General features: G+C 43.0%; 1 protein-coding gene across 1 annotated transcript in view; it reads left to right on the plus strand.

Moving 5' to 3' along the window:
• Positions 1-17,224, plus strand: part of TTN (titin) — a 242,619-nt gene that overhangs the window by 40,217 nt on the left and 185,178 nt on the right. The window contains exons 42-49 of the mRNA XM_054173069.1: positions 539-6,803; positions 8,820-8,953; positions 11,136-11,263; positions 12,385-13,348; positions 14,188-14,466; positions 15,548-16,111; positions 16,570-16,851; positions 16,938-17,216. Coding sequence (XP_054029044.1) covers positions 539-6,803; positions 8,820-8,953; positions 11,136-11,263; positions 12,385-13,348; positions 14,188-14,466; positions 15,548-16,111; positions 16,570-16,851; positions 16,938-17,216 — 8,895 coding nt within the window. The remainder of the gene's footprint in view (positions 1-538; positions 6,804-8,819; positions 8,954-11,135; positions 11,264-12,384; positions 13,349-14,187; positions 14,467-15,547; positions 16,112-16,569; positions 16,852-16,937; positions 17,217-17,224) is intronic.

The following is a 17,224-nucleotide window of genomic DNA, read 5'->3' on the forward strand; positions in this document are numbered from 1 at the left end:
TAACACTCTGAAGTTAGTGGCTGTATTAGTTCGAATAAACGCCTTCTCATTTCATGTTAGCTACTTACTTACTTTTTAAAAAAGCTATTTCAAAATATTTTTTCTCAATTGTTTGAACATTTAATCTACAAACAGAAGGGTCAAAAAGGGCGTTTATTCTACTGTCTGCAAGTCAGGTAAGATTTTCTTCTTTGCCACCCAAAGAAACACAGCTTTTCCAGGCAGCAAAAACATACACGCAGAAGAACATGTTATTTTGAACTTAATTTTTGCTTGTTCAAGAAGAAATTTCCGCAGTCTGAAGAAAGAACAGACAACGAACGGTTTTCGTGTCAATCTTTAAAACAGAGCAAGGCGTTGCGTTTATTCGAACAAATATGGTGAGTGAATTACTTTTTTTTTTTTTTCCTGGGTGTGTGATGAAATCTGTTGCATGCCCATTTTTTATTTCAATATACTGCTTTTTAAATTATTTTTTTTTTCAATCAGATGGCAAGTGGAGTGTGGCGTCTTGTAACCCAGTGTCCTTCTCTTGCAGAGCAGCACAGCAAGGCGAGCCTTGAGGGTCATGGGACAGCTGTGGCACTGGCTTGCTGCCAGAACTGTAGACCCACCTTCACACAGGGCCTCAAGTGTAGGTCTGTGTTGGTGGGGGACCCTGCACTCTTCCAGTGCAAGCTGGTGGCATGCCCAGCTCCCCACTTGGCATGGTTTCACAACAACCGGCCGGTTCACCAGGACTGCCGCAAGGTGATCCGCACTGAGAGCGAGGAGCAAACACACCGTGCGAGCCTGGAGGTTCGGGATGTGCAGGAGCACGATGCTGGTAGCTACAGGGTATTTGCCATTAACAGTGAGGGCTCAGCTGAATCCACTGCCTCACTGCTGGTGACACGCAGTTCAGGACAGCAGGGCTTGGGCTCCACAGGGAATTCTAAGTGGATGCGTGAGAGTTGGGAGTGCCTGCTGCAGCAGCAACAGGAGGACCGACTGCGGGTGGTGCTCCGCTGCACTGGCTCACCCTTTGATAAGGGGCAGGAGGCTGGGCAGTTACTTGGGGACCTCTCCAAAGCCCGGGGCATGGTACGAACCATCCGTTTCCAGAGGCTGCCAGCGGTGGGGCCTCGCCATCCAGGGCTGGCATGTGGTAGGGAGCACAGTGGCACAGTGGCAGATGCTGAGGAGCTGCTAGACGAGGAGATTCGTTGGAAGCTGCAGAGGCTGAGGGAGGCAAAGAGGGCAGCACTGAAAAAGAAGCAGGAATCCCTCATGTATATGCCCCAGAGGGGCCCTCCTGGGAAGCCTAGCCCAGCTGAAGCAGCTGCCACCATAGATGGCTCAGAAACCCTTGCAGTGAAAGGGTATTGCAGGCCCAAGGCCACAGGGAAGAGATGGAAGATACCAGGTGGTCTCCTGGCCTGCCCACCCCTCTTTGTCCAGGAGATCAAGCCCCAAGAGGCTGTTGTGGGGCACAGCTGCACCTTCTCCTGCCTCTTCCATGGCCGCCCACAGCCCACAGTCACTTGGTACAACAATGCCAAGCCTGTGGGGTCCATTCGGGGCACTGCTGTTCATACCACAGAGTGTCGCTCTACACTTACCTTCCCATCCCTGCTCCCACAACACAGTGGCACAGTCACCTGTGTGATCTTCAACCCACTGGGCACAGTCAGCACCTCAGCTGCACTCCATGTGAGACAGCAGATGCCAGCTTATAAGGCCATGATGAGGAAGGAGGAAAAGGAAACAAATAAAGAGGAGGAGAAGTTGAAGAAGGAAATAAAAAGGGAGAAAGAGAAGGAGGAGGAAGAAGAAGAAATTGGCCTGGCTTTTGCAGAAGAACAGAGACTGCCAAGTGCAGTTCTGGACTCAGACTTGCTGTCGCTGCCTGTGGAAATCAAAATCACTGCCCCTACTCCAACACCAGAGCAAGACACGGTGATGAGGGAGATCACACAGCCCTCTCCAGACCAGGCGGCTGCTGCTACTATAAAGCATAAGTTCAGGTTTTCATTTGATGTTGGAAATGAGCCACCTCAGATTGTGGCAGAAGCCCCAGCATACATTAACTGCCATGAAGGGGAGACAGTGGTGTTGGAGTGTGCTGTGTCTGGACAGCCCCCACCAGCTGTGGTCTGGTCCCTGAATGGCCAGAGCCTCTCTGCTAGTGAGAGGCTCATATTTGAGGAAGGTGAAAATGGCATGTACCGCTTACACATCGAAAGAGTCTCTGTCACAGATTCTGGTTTGTATTGTTGTGTGGCCAAGAATGTGGCTGGAACAACACAGACGGCCACTGAGCTAATAGTACAGCCCAGGGCACCCAGATTGTATAGCAAAGAGGGAGACACTGAGGAACTGTCTGCCATGGACCATGTTCTGGATCTCCAAGGCATCAGCACACTTGGGAAGGATGGAGAGGAACAGACCACATGCTCTGAGGGGAAGGAAACCCACCTACTCTGGTCCCTGCCTTTATCTCCGGGTGAGCAGTCAGAAGAGGAGTGTGAGAAAACTACTCATAACAGGGAAAATGAGATGGAGGAAGTGATGCTGCCAAATATTATGCCAGGTTATGCAAGGAAAGAAACAGGTTATACAGAAATTACCGTGAGAGATACAGATGGTAATTCTGAGATGAGGCAGAACAGGGGAAAAGATGTCTCTGAGGAACACGGTTTTGGAATTGATATTTCTGATGTGTACCCCAGCATGCCCACAAAAGAGCATGAACTGGTGGCCAAGGACTCAGGTCACTTTTCAGAGGAGCTAGAGGCTGAAGGAGACAAGGTTATACCACATAGGGATACTCTGTCCTGGGACGTTCTGAAGTCACCATTTATGGAAATGAAGGAGCAAACTTGTGCCTCTGGGCAGTCTACTCTGTCAAGGGAGTGTGAGATTTCACAATTTTTCATTCCTATACCACCTGTGGTGCAAGCGGGGAGTGATGTTTACATGGAGGAGAGCGATGTGCCTGCCTGCGAAACAAAGTCTCCGGATATGTCTCTTGTAGAAGAGCCAAGTGTGCCCCATCTGCAGGGCAACATTGCAAGCACACCCACAAAGGAGCAGTTTGGCTTTTATGACTTGTGCACAGAAGAGCAACAGAACAAACAGGTCAGGGAGCAAGAAGAATCAATTAATATTGAACAGGACGTTGGAACTGATGATCACCTTTATAAAGAAGAAATGATTGATGATGGGAATGCCACACGCTGGGAAACACAAGATGATGGACAAATGCTTCAAGAAACAGTGACTGATGCTGGCAACTCTTCTTTGGATCTAATCCTCAGTCCTCCTAGTGCAGAAAACTCAGGTCAGGATTTTAGTGAAGAAGTTAAGGTTCATGTAGAAGAAGTGAATTTCAAAGACCAACTGTTGTCATGTGAGACTGAAGAGACAAATACCACATTTGATCTGAAGCAGATTATGGAGCCTTTACCAACTGCAGAGACTGTGGACACAGAACAAGCACAAACCACTTTGGATCTAATCCTGAGTCCTCATAGTGCAGATATCTCAGGTGAGGATTTTAGTGAAGAAGTTAAGGTTCATGTAGAAGAAGTGAATTTCAAAGACCAACTGTTGTCATGTGAGACTGAAGAGAGCAATATCACATTTGATCTGAAGCAGATTGTGGAGCCTTTACCAACTGCAGAGACTGTGGACACAGAACAAGTACAAACCACCTTGGATCTAATACTCACTTCTCCTAGCACAGAAAATTCAGGTCAGGATTTTGGTGAAGAAGTAAAGGTTCATGTAGAAGTGAATTCCAAAGAGCAACTTTTGTCATCTGAGACTGAAGAGATCAATACTGTATTTGATCTGAAGCAGATTGAGGAGCCTTTACCAACTGTGGACACAGAACAGGCACAAACCACCACAAGTCTAGAGAGTGTGGAGGTAGGAGTGGCTGGGCTCATCTCCACTGTGCACCAGCATAATGTACTTGTGGAAGAGATGTCTCTGAATGAGGAGCTGTATCAGAACTATGTGATACAGGATGAGGAGGAGGCTGGTGCCCAGGAAGAGGGACAGCCAAGTGATATCAAAAAGGCCTATTTGCAAGTCCCTGGTGGGGATCTTGGCATCATCACGATGTTTGCTGAAGAGGGATCTTCTGCTGAAGAAATTAATGAGTCAGAGGTGAATGTATGTGAGAAGGATTCATCTGAGGGACAAATTCACAGTTCTCTGGCAGAGTGCAGAGCAGATTTCCAAAGAGGAGTGGAGGTAACACACGTGTGGGAGAGTGGGGAAAAAGTGGACACCACAGACTACCAGATTGACAGCTTTATTGCTGACTTAAAAAGAGCTGTGTATGAAGAGAAACTCCAGGCTGGGCATCAGGATGAGGAAGAAGGTGGTTCTGGCATAGGAAAAATCTTTGAGACAGGAATGAGCATTTCCACTTGTGAGATAGAAAGCAGAGATTCCCCTGAGGAGATGAGCAGGGACACTCAACAGGAAAAAAATACAACCAAGGGCTTCTCTTTTGGGCAACACTTACTTGATTTAATAACAGACGATCTTGTAGCACAGAAAGAGCAAAGGAAGGAGTCTTGGGGCAAGAAGAGGACTCCCACTGATGAAGCCTCTGAGAACAGCCTGGATGAAGAAGGACTGTGGGAAGACAGTTCTGCAGGTCCAGAGCCCAGTGCTGTGGAAGCCTCAGAGCTGGAACCTGACTTGACCCTGGCCAAGTATTTAAGGTCAGCTGGGATGCAGGAAGCTCCAGATCTCAAAGGGACAGTTCAGAAGGAGCGGCAAGAGGTTATCACTTCATTGGAAGTGGAAGAGGTTACCTTCAGCATGGTTTATGACTACTACAACAATCAGCAGGAACTTACCCGACCCTTCTCTCCTGAGTCAGAAATGTCTATAGAACTGGAGAGCAGGAGTGGAGAGGAGTCACCTGATTCAGACCGCTTCTACACACCTCCTTCTTCAGTGGAGATCTTTGAAACTGCTTCATCAGCATCCTACCACACACCACTCAGCACACCTGATCGTTACTCCACTCCATCTGAGGGCTCAGGCTACAGCACACCACCTGAGCGTTACTCCACTCCATCTGAGGGCTCAGGCTACAGCACACCACCTGAGCGTTACTCCACTCCATCTGAGGGCTCAGGCTACAACACACCACCTGAGCGCTACTCCACTCCATCTGAGGGCTCAGTGTATAGCACACCATCTGAGCACTACTTCACACCCTCCCAGGATTCAAAATGTAACACACCATCAGAGCACTACTTCACGCCCTTTGAGGGGCCTTACTTTGCTTCAGGGGACAGTATGCCACCAGAGAGCTACCACACACCCACTGGAGAGTATATGGATGCCTTGACCATCCTCCCTCTCCATGAGAGGAGGCAGCAGCTTCCAGAGGAGCAGCAGGCTGAGGTATTTAGGACTCCCTCTGAAGCCCTGGAGCCATCAGGCAGGGAAATGCCACCTGCATTCCTTAAGGCATTGAGCAGAAGGCGGCTTTATGAGGGCAGCACGTTGAACCTCGTGGCTGAGGTGGTAGGTGTGCCCAAGCCAGGTGTGAAGTGGTACCATAATAAATCTCTGCTGGAGCTGGGTGAGAGAGTGCGGATAGAGGAGGATGGGGCCAAATGTGCGCTGGAGATCACTAATGTCCAGAAAGCCGATGGAGGACAGTATCTATGCCATGCCATCAACATTGTTGGAGAGGCTAAAACTATCGCGCAGGTGGATGTTTTGTCTGAAGATAGGCAATCACTAGCACTGCCACCCCCTGTCACCCACCAGCATGTTATACACTTTGACCTTGAGCAAAACACATCTTCAAGGTCACCTTCCCCACAGGAAATCCTCCTGGAAGTGGAGCTTGATGAAAATGAGGTCAAGGAGTTTGAGAAGCAGGTCAAAATCATAACCAGTCCTGAGTTTAGCCCAGATAAGAAGAGTATGGTGGTTTCCCTGGACGTCCTTCCACTTGCTTTGTTGGAGCAAGCTGCAGGCTTGGCTGCAGAGGGGAATGATGATATAAAAATTGATTTCCAAGTAACAGAAATGCCTCCCCGCTTTGCTGTGCCCTTTGCTGATGTCAAGGTAATTGAAGGCTCAGAGGCAGTGTTTGAATGTGTGGTAACAGGTACTCCCATCCCAGTGGTGCAGTGGTTCAGAGGTGAAACCCGTGTGACTGCTTCCACAGGGAAATATGTTGTGAGTCAGAAGGAGGGACTTCACAGTTTGAAGGTCCAAAATGTAGGTCCTTCTGATGGTGGTTTGTATCAATGTTGGGCAAACAATAGGCTAGGAGAAGCAATGTGCAAAGGCTCTCTTCTAGTTGTGGCTCAGCAGGGAGCAAGTGCTGAAGTGAGCAGTGAGACTGTTGTGGGCAGTGAATCACACAAGCCCCAGAGGTGTGACTTACTTTTGAGTAAAACTGTGAGCCCAGGTGACAAGTCAGAAATAGAACTGGAATTTGAGTTCATGTCCCAAACAGATGACTCAGAGAAAGCAATAAGACTGCTTGCGGTGACTCAGCCAGAGCAGGAAGTGGAAGGTGAGAAGTGTGTCAACATTAGCTTTGATGTCTTTGCAGAACCGTCCCCAGAAGAGCACGTTGAGTTTAGAGCAGAGGACTCTGAGAGCTGCAGCTTTGAGTTTCAGGTCACAGAAATCCCTCCTAAATTTCTAAGGCTCATTTCTGACTACAGCACTTTCGTGGGTGCCTCTGCATGCTTTCAGTGTCTTGTGACTGGTTCCCCCCGCCCAAGTGTCTGTTGGTACAAGGATGGAATGTTGTTGGAAGGGGACAGGTACTGTGCACAGGAAGAGCAGGGGGGCACTCATAGCCTTACTATTGAAAACTTGATGCAAAGTGACAGTGGGCAGTATAAATGTGTAGCTACTAATACGGCAGGAACTGCTGAGTCTTGTGCCGTGTTAACATTGTACTAAATTTCCATGATTTATTTCAGAGTCCTTTTTGGAACACTCAATGTTTGTACACTGTTGTTCACTGCAGGTAAAAATGCAGCACTCGGTTTAGGGGCATTGTTTTTCATTCCTTTAGGGATGAATACCACTCCATTGTGGACATATTTCTGTCTTGCTTGAATTTGCCTTTGTTGGGGAATTTAAGTGACATTTCATTTGTGCATATGTTTTGTGCACACTTTCTGCACCGAGGTATATTTCAGGCTCCTTCCAAGCTCCTTACTCATTCTTGTAAAGATATTTTGACAGTCATTTATGTAGGACTAATTCTTTCATACAGTGTACATATTCCTACATTTCTGTAACAATTCTGTAATTGTTTTACATAGGCTGTTAATCACCTTAAAATGTAGAAACTGCCTTTTTCTTGTAACTTAAAGGTGCAGTCCTTGTTTAGTTAGGATATAGTTCTGTGAAAGAACTCCTTAAACTGGTATTCCCCCTTCTCACAATGTTGTGTCAGAACATGTGAGTCTCACTGATTCAAATCCTGTGTTTACAGTTTCTATCACTGCAAAATTATTACATCCATGAGTCTTGGTGGGTTGTTTTTTGTTTTGTTTTTTTCTTAAGTCAGTGAATTTATGCTGTTGCAAAGAAAAGCAACACAATGGGAAGAAAACAATTTTTTGCATTAATAGAGACTGGCAGGATTTTTTCTCTATTACCAAGTAATAAACATGAAGCTGTATTTTGTACTGTATCATTAGAAGTTAAAGAGAAAGGAGAGGGAGCATAATAAATCGATGATGTAACTGTAAATTCATTAAACTATTTTTGGTTGTCCCTGTATTCTAGTGTCATTCATTTAAAAAAAAAAAAGAAAGTCAAAAAGTGAGAAAATTTTATGCAGTATTTTTTCACATTATATCTCTACATATTTCCCTCCATTTTTTTCCCCCAGTTAGTTAAGTGTTTTATGTGTCAAGATGACCAGAAATAGTAGAATACAGTCAATTGTTATCTGTGACAGTTTCTCAGCAGAAGAGATTTTTACATTAATGACATTAATGTTCTCAATATGAGTATATATTTTGGTATTTAAAATAGCATTACTATTTAGGAGAAGTAGCTGGCATAAATCAGAAATATATCTACTAAGACTATCTTACATAAACAATGATGAATTGTTTAAGAAATTGGTTAAGAAAATATGTTATAAATATTCAATTTGTTAGTATTTATCAGAATTAAAAAAATAAAATCTCTAATGCATGTGCCAGCTTTCCAGTTACCTATACACCAAAGTGAAACCTTGAGTTCAACAATGCTAAGCAAAAATTATTCTTACTTTGATTACTTGTTTATGAGGTTCTTCCACTTATTTACAAATTGCTATCAGTTACCTTGCAAACTGCTTTAAGCAGCACAGAGCTTGTAAGCATAACTATTTCTATAATGCATTCAGTTACGTTCATGCATGTTCTTATTTCTGAGTTTGATGTGTCCTCTCACTGAAGTCATCATACCTCCAAAACTAAATAAACTTTTCACACTATCACTTCACTCATCTGGGATAGTAATTTTGATCAAAAGATTCATTTTGACAAATTGTGTTGCCCTATATAAAATTAAAGTTGGGAGTGGCAAGTTATAATGACCATGCACATGGTGAAAATCACTGGAGTAGTTAGGCTAATACCAATGTGCCACTTCAGTTTCTTCGTGTTCATGACCTCATGATAAATATTTAAGATTTTACATTGTTAAAGGGGGAGATAATCATGGTTTCTCGTGGGTAATGGTGGTAGGAAAGAGAAGCATGAGTGTCTGGCCCAACATTGTTCTGGGAAAGAATTATTTCATGATGAGTCCTTAATCCATTCCTTGTGCAGATATGTAGCCCTAACTGATTCATTAGATAGCAGAAGTCCCTGGGGAAGTCGATATGAATTGTCTGATGTTATGCATCAGCTGAAACATGAGGTGTCTTTGAGGTTTAAATCCAAAGAGGTCAGAGAGCCTTGGGGTAGGTCCTAAGCAATTATTTGCACATAAATTAATTGAAATTTTTAGTAGTGATAGACCCATAACTTCTTTTTGAAACCATCAGGTCCAAGTTTATGTTCACATCTGAAGTATATGGCCAAACATCTTTATCTATACCTGTGTAGTAGTGTTTGTGGTTTATGTCAATTTAAAAGTCTTGGTTTAAGTTTTGTACATTAGCCAGGAGCAGTATCACGTACTTAAGGAGAGACAAAGTCTCACCTAAGCTACCTAGGGGTATAAACCTGGAGTAATTCTAGTTTTGAATATAACCTACTCTGGGGCAGCTAGTATAACTTAGAGCTATTATTGACCACCTCTTTTCAAAATGTTGTGCTTTCACAAGAATTACAGAACTCACAATTTCATTGTCATGTTTAATGTTGTCTTCATTTCCATGAGCCAAGAATCTTAAAAAAAAAAAAAAGAAAAAAAAAAGAAAAAAAGGATGTATTATGTTTATTTGTTATCACTGTCTATTTGAATGTTAGCATGTGTGGCTAATTTGTGAAATAAATATGTAAAATATTTAAATCCATTGATTCTTGTACTTCATTAATTTTACAGGCATAGCTAAAATATGAAAAAGTACCTGTATAGTTTTTCTGTCATGAATATCCAGGAACACAAAACAAGGTGCATTCATTTTTTGCCACATTTCTGTATTGTATATAAAGCATTCTTTTGTGTGTGTTAGCACAAGTTCCATTGTGCAATTCTCATACTTGATTTTAGGCCCAATTCTGCCATCCATTCTCAAATTCACTAGCACACTGTATTTCTAGGTAAATTGCCCTACTGTTTTAACAGTAGGTTAAATGAGGGCTGGGTAATAACTAAAGTGAACTAGTGTAATTTTTTTTTTTACTTAAGTATCTTTTCTCTGAAGTTAAATGCTATATGCACTGTGTCATGTATATTATGATATTTGTGGCAAGATTAATAACTGTTAAAACCAGCAAGAATGAATTAGGTATAACATACTCTATTCTTCAGATTCGCTGTTTGAGTGCAGCAAAATAATTATCTCAAAATAAGTTTTAGAATTCAAAGTAATGTGACTGAGTGTGTGGAGACATTTATTCACTCACACTTCTTTTAGTGTTGTTGTGTTTTGGGGTGTTTTTTTTTTTGTTTTTTAACAACTCTCATAGCTTTCCAATGTCAAATTCTGTGGATCTTAACTGAGCAAATTTGACTCAGTGAGGACAGCAGGATTTGATTTCCAAAGGTTTTCGTTGCGCCGTACTCTTTGTGGATGGCTTGTTACGTTCTTCGTATTTCACAAATGTTTCTAGTCTGGAGCATCTGAGAGAATAACTTATTCTTGATGTCTGCTTCCTCTCATTTTTAGATCACCATTAGAGCAAAGTGGTCCCATGTGTGAATGTATAAATTCGTGAAGGCAAGATAAAGAAAAATATTATAGTACTCTGTCATCTTTTTCTCTGGTTTTCTGAGAGTTTTAATATGCAACATTCTGGTAGGGAGGAGTTTAAAAGCAAAGGTTTAAACTAATGACATTGTGTCAAGTGTGTGAACTCGTGATTTTAGTAATGGTGGTGTGGTTAGCATAAGGGGCTAATGACAAAAACAGTATAAAGCTGGTAGAGGAGCAGTATCTTGGTGTGGTAGACAAGACAAAGTTGAAAGAGATGAACTAGTGGTACCAGAGGAAAAGTTAGTGTACTGGAAAGTTGGTGTTATTTTTCCAATCCCAAGTCTGTCATTCTGCTTTTTTTCTTGGTGTTTTGAATTAAATCAGGGTCTTAGCACTGCTCTGCTGTACTTGTTTGTGAGTATATGTACAAATATGTAAGGCACATACCACTTCAATTACATCTGTGAAATGCACTAATGTTGCTTGAATGCTACCAGTGCTGTGCACCCTGCAGGTATGCCTAACCCATACTCTGATGTCAGGTTTAAAGAGATACTCATGTTCATCCAGATGGGAAGTAATCTGACAGCACAGTGTATTTTGCTGGTTTTGGCAACTGAAATTTAACAGCAAAAAGGACCTCATGTTCATTGTTAACCGCTGTACAGTATTGAGAAAGCCTCCAGATATATAAAAATAGTTGCATTAACTCTGATTATTGTTATCTACAAGTGTTCTCTTAGACATTCTGGTAAAACTAAACAATTTTTTTTCCACGCAGACATCACTAGCTCTCTTATTGTGTCTTCTGAGGAAGCAAGAAGCGAAGGCTACAACAGAGGCCTTCCATTGCCTGATAGAGATAAAACACTTGAATTTGAACCTGAAAAACCAGTTTATCCTAGCAAAGTAAAGGCTAAAATAGAGGAGGGGGCCAAAGCCCCTATTTTCCTCAAAAAAGTCTCAGATGTTGAAATCTGTCAAGGAGGCACAGCTAGTTGTCTGTTACTGTTACTGGCAGCCCTACACCCAAAGTTCAGTGGTTTTTCAACAGCATGAAGGTAACCCTGTCCATGAACTGTAAATTAGTGTTCACTGGCAATGACCACAGTCTAATTCTCCCATATGTCAGTGTGCAGGATGAGGGTGAGTACACATGCATGGCCAGCAATGTACATGGTGAGACCACATGCACTGCCTACCTCTACATGCGTCAACAGATACCAGGGTTCTCTTGGTTTGCCAGAAAGCCAGAGTGCAAGATGTGCACCAGGCTTCACTGCAGCCTTTGAGTACATCATGACTAGGGATGCATGCCCCAGTGTGCAGTGGTTCAAGGGGAATGAACAGCTCTTCCCTGATACCTGTCATTCTGTCGTTCACCACCCTGATGGCTCAGGCTCCCTGACAGTTTGGGAGTGCATGGAAGAGGACACTGGACTCTACACGTGATAGGGCAGTGAGTGTCCTGGGTGAAGCCACATGCTCTGCTGAGCTCTTTGTGCTGCCTGAGGAGCATGCTTTGTGTCAGCAAGACCCAGCCTTACAATACTCTGCAGTGACTGAGGACCAATGTCCCCTCTCCTATGAGGAGACTGATGATCTTCTTGCCATGGAAGTACTCAGTCTTGGTGCCACAGGGGAGCCCCCAGCCCTCCTTCAGCTCCAGACAAGCCAGACAGAGCATGCACTGCCCACATCTTACCTGGTCTACCACTGGCCTCCTTGGCTGCACAGACTGTTGAAGCAATGTTTGTCCACGTGGCAACAACACAAGAGAGCAGCAGGCTTCTAGCAGAGACACTGCAAACCCTACCTGCTGGCCCCCAGAGCATGATACCTGCAGCAGTGATGGAGACATGACTGCTGGGCTGCCTTGGGACTGCATCTGCACAGACACTCTTTTCCAAAGAGCAAGTCATTGCCAAGGCAGAAAAGCAAAGGCTGCTCTGAAGACCGAGGCTTCTCATGCCCTTGTACAGGTGTCAAGTGCCACTGACAGCTATACTATACATGGTGACCACATCTAGGTCCTTGAAGGCTTCCAGGGAATGCAAGGTGAGCTGAAGGCTGAACCCAGATTTCCCTCTGAATTGGCCTTCACCACAGGCCAGGCTGTCCCATTGGAGGACATTTCTTCCCTGGTAGCAGCAAAGGAAGATTTTGCTGCAAGAATCCAAGAGGGACAGTCTGTGAAATTTCCCTTGCTGCTAGAAGAAAACCAGCCAAGCCAAATTCTCAATGAAGAGAGTCAGCTCACTGCTCAGATTCCAAAAAGCTTCAAAATAGCCATAAACTCTCAGATCAGAAATGCATTGAAAGCTGCAGTGGTAAGTGAGCAAAACCTCTTGTTTTCAGAATGTTTGGCCAATAAAGAAAACATTGAATTACAGGCAATAAACATCACCAAGGAACATACATACGCTCTATGCACCTGTGTTGTGACCACAGGAGAACTCACTCTGACAAAAATCCCAGTGTCCTTAGGAGAAGTCAGCCTTCAGACAGCTGACCAGAAAATGATCATGAAGGAGGCTTTTTATTCTCTTATTTCTGAAGAAAAACATCTCTTGATAGATGAAAAGTCCAAAGCATTGCCAATCCATCCCAGTTCACTTCTGGGAAAACCTTGTGATGAAACCATTGAGCTGTATCCCCAACAGGCTGAGAGGACTATGGAGGCAGAAATACCCCTGGAGAAGCCTTTGTCTGCACAAGTAATCAGTTCTGTGACTGGGCATAGTCAAATCAAATATATGGGTGCAGCTAAAGCCACTGATGATGTAGTCTCCACAAAGTTTCCCACTGAGACACCCACAGAAATACTGACAAGGAAGGAGAGATGGGAAGAAATATGTGAGGAAAAGGGTAGAGAGAGTCTGGAATCTAGAACTGGGAAAACAGACAATGAGCTATCTTATCATCCACAGCAAACTGGTCAACACTGTTGTGGAAGAAGGGGAAAACATCAGTCTGATGACTGTCATAACAAATGTAAAGTGGTACTTTGAGGGTAAACTGCTGTCTTCAGGTGACAAATTCAACTGTTTGCAAGATCAGCACAAGTACACACTAGTAATAAGCAAAGCATTTGGGGACATTCATCAAGGAGAGTACATCTGTGAGGCACTAAATCAAGGTGGAAAAAGAGCAACAGCAGCAATACTCACAGTTGTTAAAAGAGGTTGGATTATGGAGAGAAAATGCTGCCTTTTCTAATGCACTGCTCTACTAATGCAACTGTCCTACTATGTGTCTGTATCTGCATACAAATACAATGTTAATGTCGTCACACCACTAATCAGAGGGTCTTATTTCTCTCTGGATTTATGGATTTATTTTTGCAAATTATCTCACTTCCCTCACTCCAGTCTTTGGTCAGGAACTTTTTTTCTTCCTGTTCTCATCACACGATCACAGTCAGTACAGTATCAGAATCTCAACCACATCTCCCTTTGTTGCCTGTGAAATGGATCTTTCTTTCCCACTTTTCTCACTGCTGCACCCTCTCTCACTCTTTAGAGGCATTACACAGGTTCAGCACAATTTCTCTTTTGCACCATAATTTCTCATAGCTCCAGGATTGTGTGGAATATGTTTGTATCTCATTGTTATTGTACACTGCTGTTGCACATTGTTTTTCCAGTATCCCCATTGTGATTTCTGATGCCATTATGCACCATAACATTGTCTGTCCACTGAGTCCAGTACTGCTTTCATTTCTTACAGATTTTTTTTTTTCTTTTACAGTCACTTTATGTAGGTTGCAAGTAAAACACTTCACTATTAATTTCCAGGCAGGACTTTGAGTTACTCTCTGTTTCTGATTTCAGTTGCACCGATCCTGAGGAGAAGGCTCGAACCCCTGGAGGTGGCTGTAAATCATGTGGCCAAGTTTACCTGTGAGGTAGAAACTGCGCCCAATGTCAAGTTCCAGTGGTACAAAGCCGGACGAGAGATCTATGATGGGGACAAATACTCCATTCGTACCTCCAACTATCTCTCAACACTGGAGATCACAAGGCCTCAAGTTGTTGACTGTGGAGAGTATAGCTGCAAGGCTTCCAACCAGCATGGCAGTGTAAGCTCTACAGCACTTTTAACAGTAACTGGTAAGTACAGACTTCCAAGCCCTTCTCTGCTGCATAAATTGCCTTGGTAGATTGTAATACTTTCACTGCTCCACTTAAAAATATTTATGGTAGGGCTCTTGATTGATATTGTAATACTTAATCCATATCTAATTTAGGCAGGCACAGAAAGAACTACATTTAGGGAATGCTGCCTTTAGGTGCTTTCTTGTACACAGAAAAAGGAATCAGTGTGAAAAGTTTCAGAGGGGAAGAAAGAAAGGAGAAAGAGAGAGTGAGAAGAATTAGATCATCAAAGGAATGGAATTGCTTTGTGAATTTATTCTTGAAGAAAGTTTATTTAACTTCCAGACAACATGAAAACATGCACTTTTATGTTTGATTTCTTTGGTGTAACAATCACTGTGCAATTATCCTAGCACTGTATAATCTTCCTGTATCCGTACACAAGCAGGCTATGCAGCTATGTGTACCTGAATGTGTTCCATGGCCAAATGAAAACTCTATGTGACTGAGGAAATAGATCTTAAACAAAACAGGGTTTAGAGTTGTTTCAATTTGCAAACTTTTTTTGCCTATTGAGAGTTATAATTTTTTTTTCTTTGTTTCTTTTGTTTTTCTTAGAAAAAATCAACTTTTGAGCTTTTAGTGTATGATGGTATTTCTACTTTGACTTTTTTCTTTGTGGGAGGAGTCTTTATGTGGTCTTTGCTAAGTGCCAGATGCTAGAGACTCAAAAAAGATGCACAGACTATGAAATGCATGCAAAACTTGTTCATCTTGAGGGAGTGGTGCATAAATATATCATTCTTGGGGAAAGAAGTTCTGGGGTGTGGGTTGGTTTCCTTTAGTTTGTACATTGCTCCAGAGTTTCAAAATGCTGTCATGTTCTGGAACAATATACAGACCCAAGAAGTAAAAACCCAAAAGCCAAAATTCATCATCTTTAACACTTCTTATCCCTTTCAATGTTGAATTCTTTTGCTTAAGAGTGTCCAGTGACAAACTGGCCCCTCTTGCTCTCTGCCCCTGGCAAATGTGGAGAAAAAGCATAAGTTCTGGTCTTCAGTTTTGGATAACATTGAACCCCTTTGTTTTGCAGAAGCATTTCCACCAACGTTTCTTACCAGACCTGAATCTATCACTACTTTTGTGGGCAAAAGTGCCAAGTTCCTGTGTACTGTTTCGGGCACTCCAGTCATCGACGTGTCCTGGCAGAAAGATGGCACAACCATTTCACCTTCAGACCACCACAAGATCTCTAAAGTGGAAAATAAATATGTTTTAGAGATTTCCCTTCTCACCACCAGTGATAGAGGGGTTTACACTTGCAAAGCTTCCAACAAGTTTGGGGCTGACATTTGCCAGGCTGAAATGGTCATTATAGACAAGCCTCACTTTATTAAAGTTTTGCAGTCAGTGCAGTCAGCAGTCAATAAAAGAATACGTCTTGAATGTCAGGTAGATGAAGACAGGAAAGTAACAGTAGGGTGGACAAAGGATGGAAACAAAATCCCACCAGGCAAAGATTACAAGATTTATTTCGAAGACAAAACAGCCTCACTTGAGATTCCTCTGGCTAAACTCAAGGATTCAGGCCATTATGTGTGCACTGCCTCAAATGAGGCCGGAAGCAGCTCCTCTTCTGCCAGCGTCACAGTCAGAGGTAAGACCATCCTACACTCCTTTTACCTTTGCTCTTCATGGTTTCCCTATTTCTTCTTTTTCAGGCAAAAGATTTCTTTGGGTTGAAATCACATTGGGTTGAAATCACACTGTGAACTCTTCTCAGACCTTCCATCAGGTCAATTCACCTCTTGCTTTTTTCTCCTGCTGTCTTTCTGGTCTTGCTTCATTACTTCTTTCACAAGCCAGATTCAAGAATGAAAGTGAGAGATGGATGGATGGAAGATGCAAGAGAAATCACAAGGACTGCAGCTCAGCAAAGATCATGCTGATCTTTTCTGAAGTCATATTTTGTTCTTATGCTAAGAAACAATCTTTTGAAGCTTTGTATTTCAGCCTTTCTTTTTCCTCTTTTCCTTTTCCTGTTATCCCTTTTCTTCCCCTTCCCCTTCCCCTTGCCTTTCTCTTTCTTCACCTATTTTTCTTCCCCATTTTTAGAGCCACCATCCTTTGTGAAGAAAGTCGATCCATCTTATTTACTGACCCCAGGTGACTCTGCACGCTTTCAATGTAAAATCAAAGGATCTCCTGAAATCCAGGTTACTTGGTTCAAGGACAATAAGGAGATCCGTGAAAGCAACACACACAGGATGTCTTTTGTCAATTATGTGGCTGTGTTAGACATTTTGGAGATGAAAGTGGATGACAGTGGGAGCTACTCATGTGAAGCTGTAAATGAGGTTGGAAGTGACAGCTGCACCACTGAAGTAGTTGTCAAAGGTCTGTTCTTGCTGCTGCCAGACACTTTTTTTTTTACTTTTTTTTTTTTTTTATGGTTGACTAATTCTTTCTTGCTGCATTTATAGAGCCTCCATCTTTCGTCCGAACACTTGAACCCGCAGAGATAGTGAAGGGAACAAACACCATTCTTCAGTGTGAGATTGCTGGCACTGGACCATTTGAGATTAGCTGGTACAAAGACAAGAAACAGATTCGCAGTAGTAAAAAATACAGATTGATCTCTCACAAAGCTATTATTTCTTTGGAGGTGTCCTCATTTAATAGTGCAGATGTTGGTGAATATGAGTGCGTGATAGCTAACGAAGTTGGAAAGTGCATATGCAGTGCAACATACATCTTGAAAGGTCAGTGG

Source organism: Dryobates pubescens, chromosome 2 (assembly GCF_014839835.1).
Source record: "Dryobates pubescens isolate bDryPub1 chromosome 2, bDryPub1.pri, whole genome shotgun sequence".
Classification (NCBI taxonomy): domain Eukaryota; kingdom Metazoa; phylum Chordata; class Aves; order Piciformes; family Picidae; genus Dryobates; species Dryobates pubescens.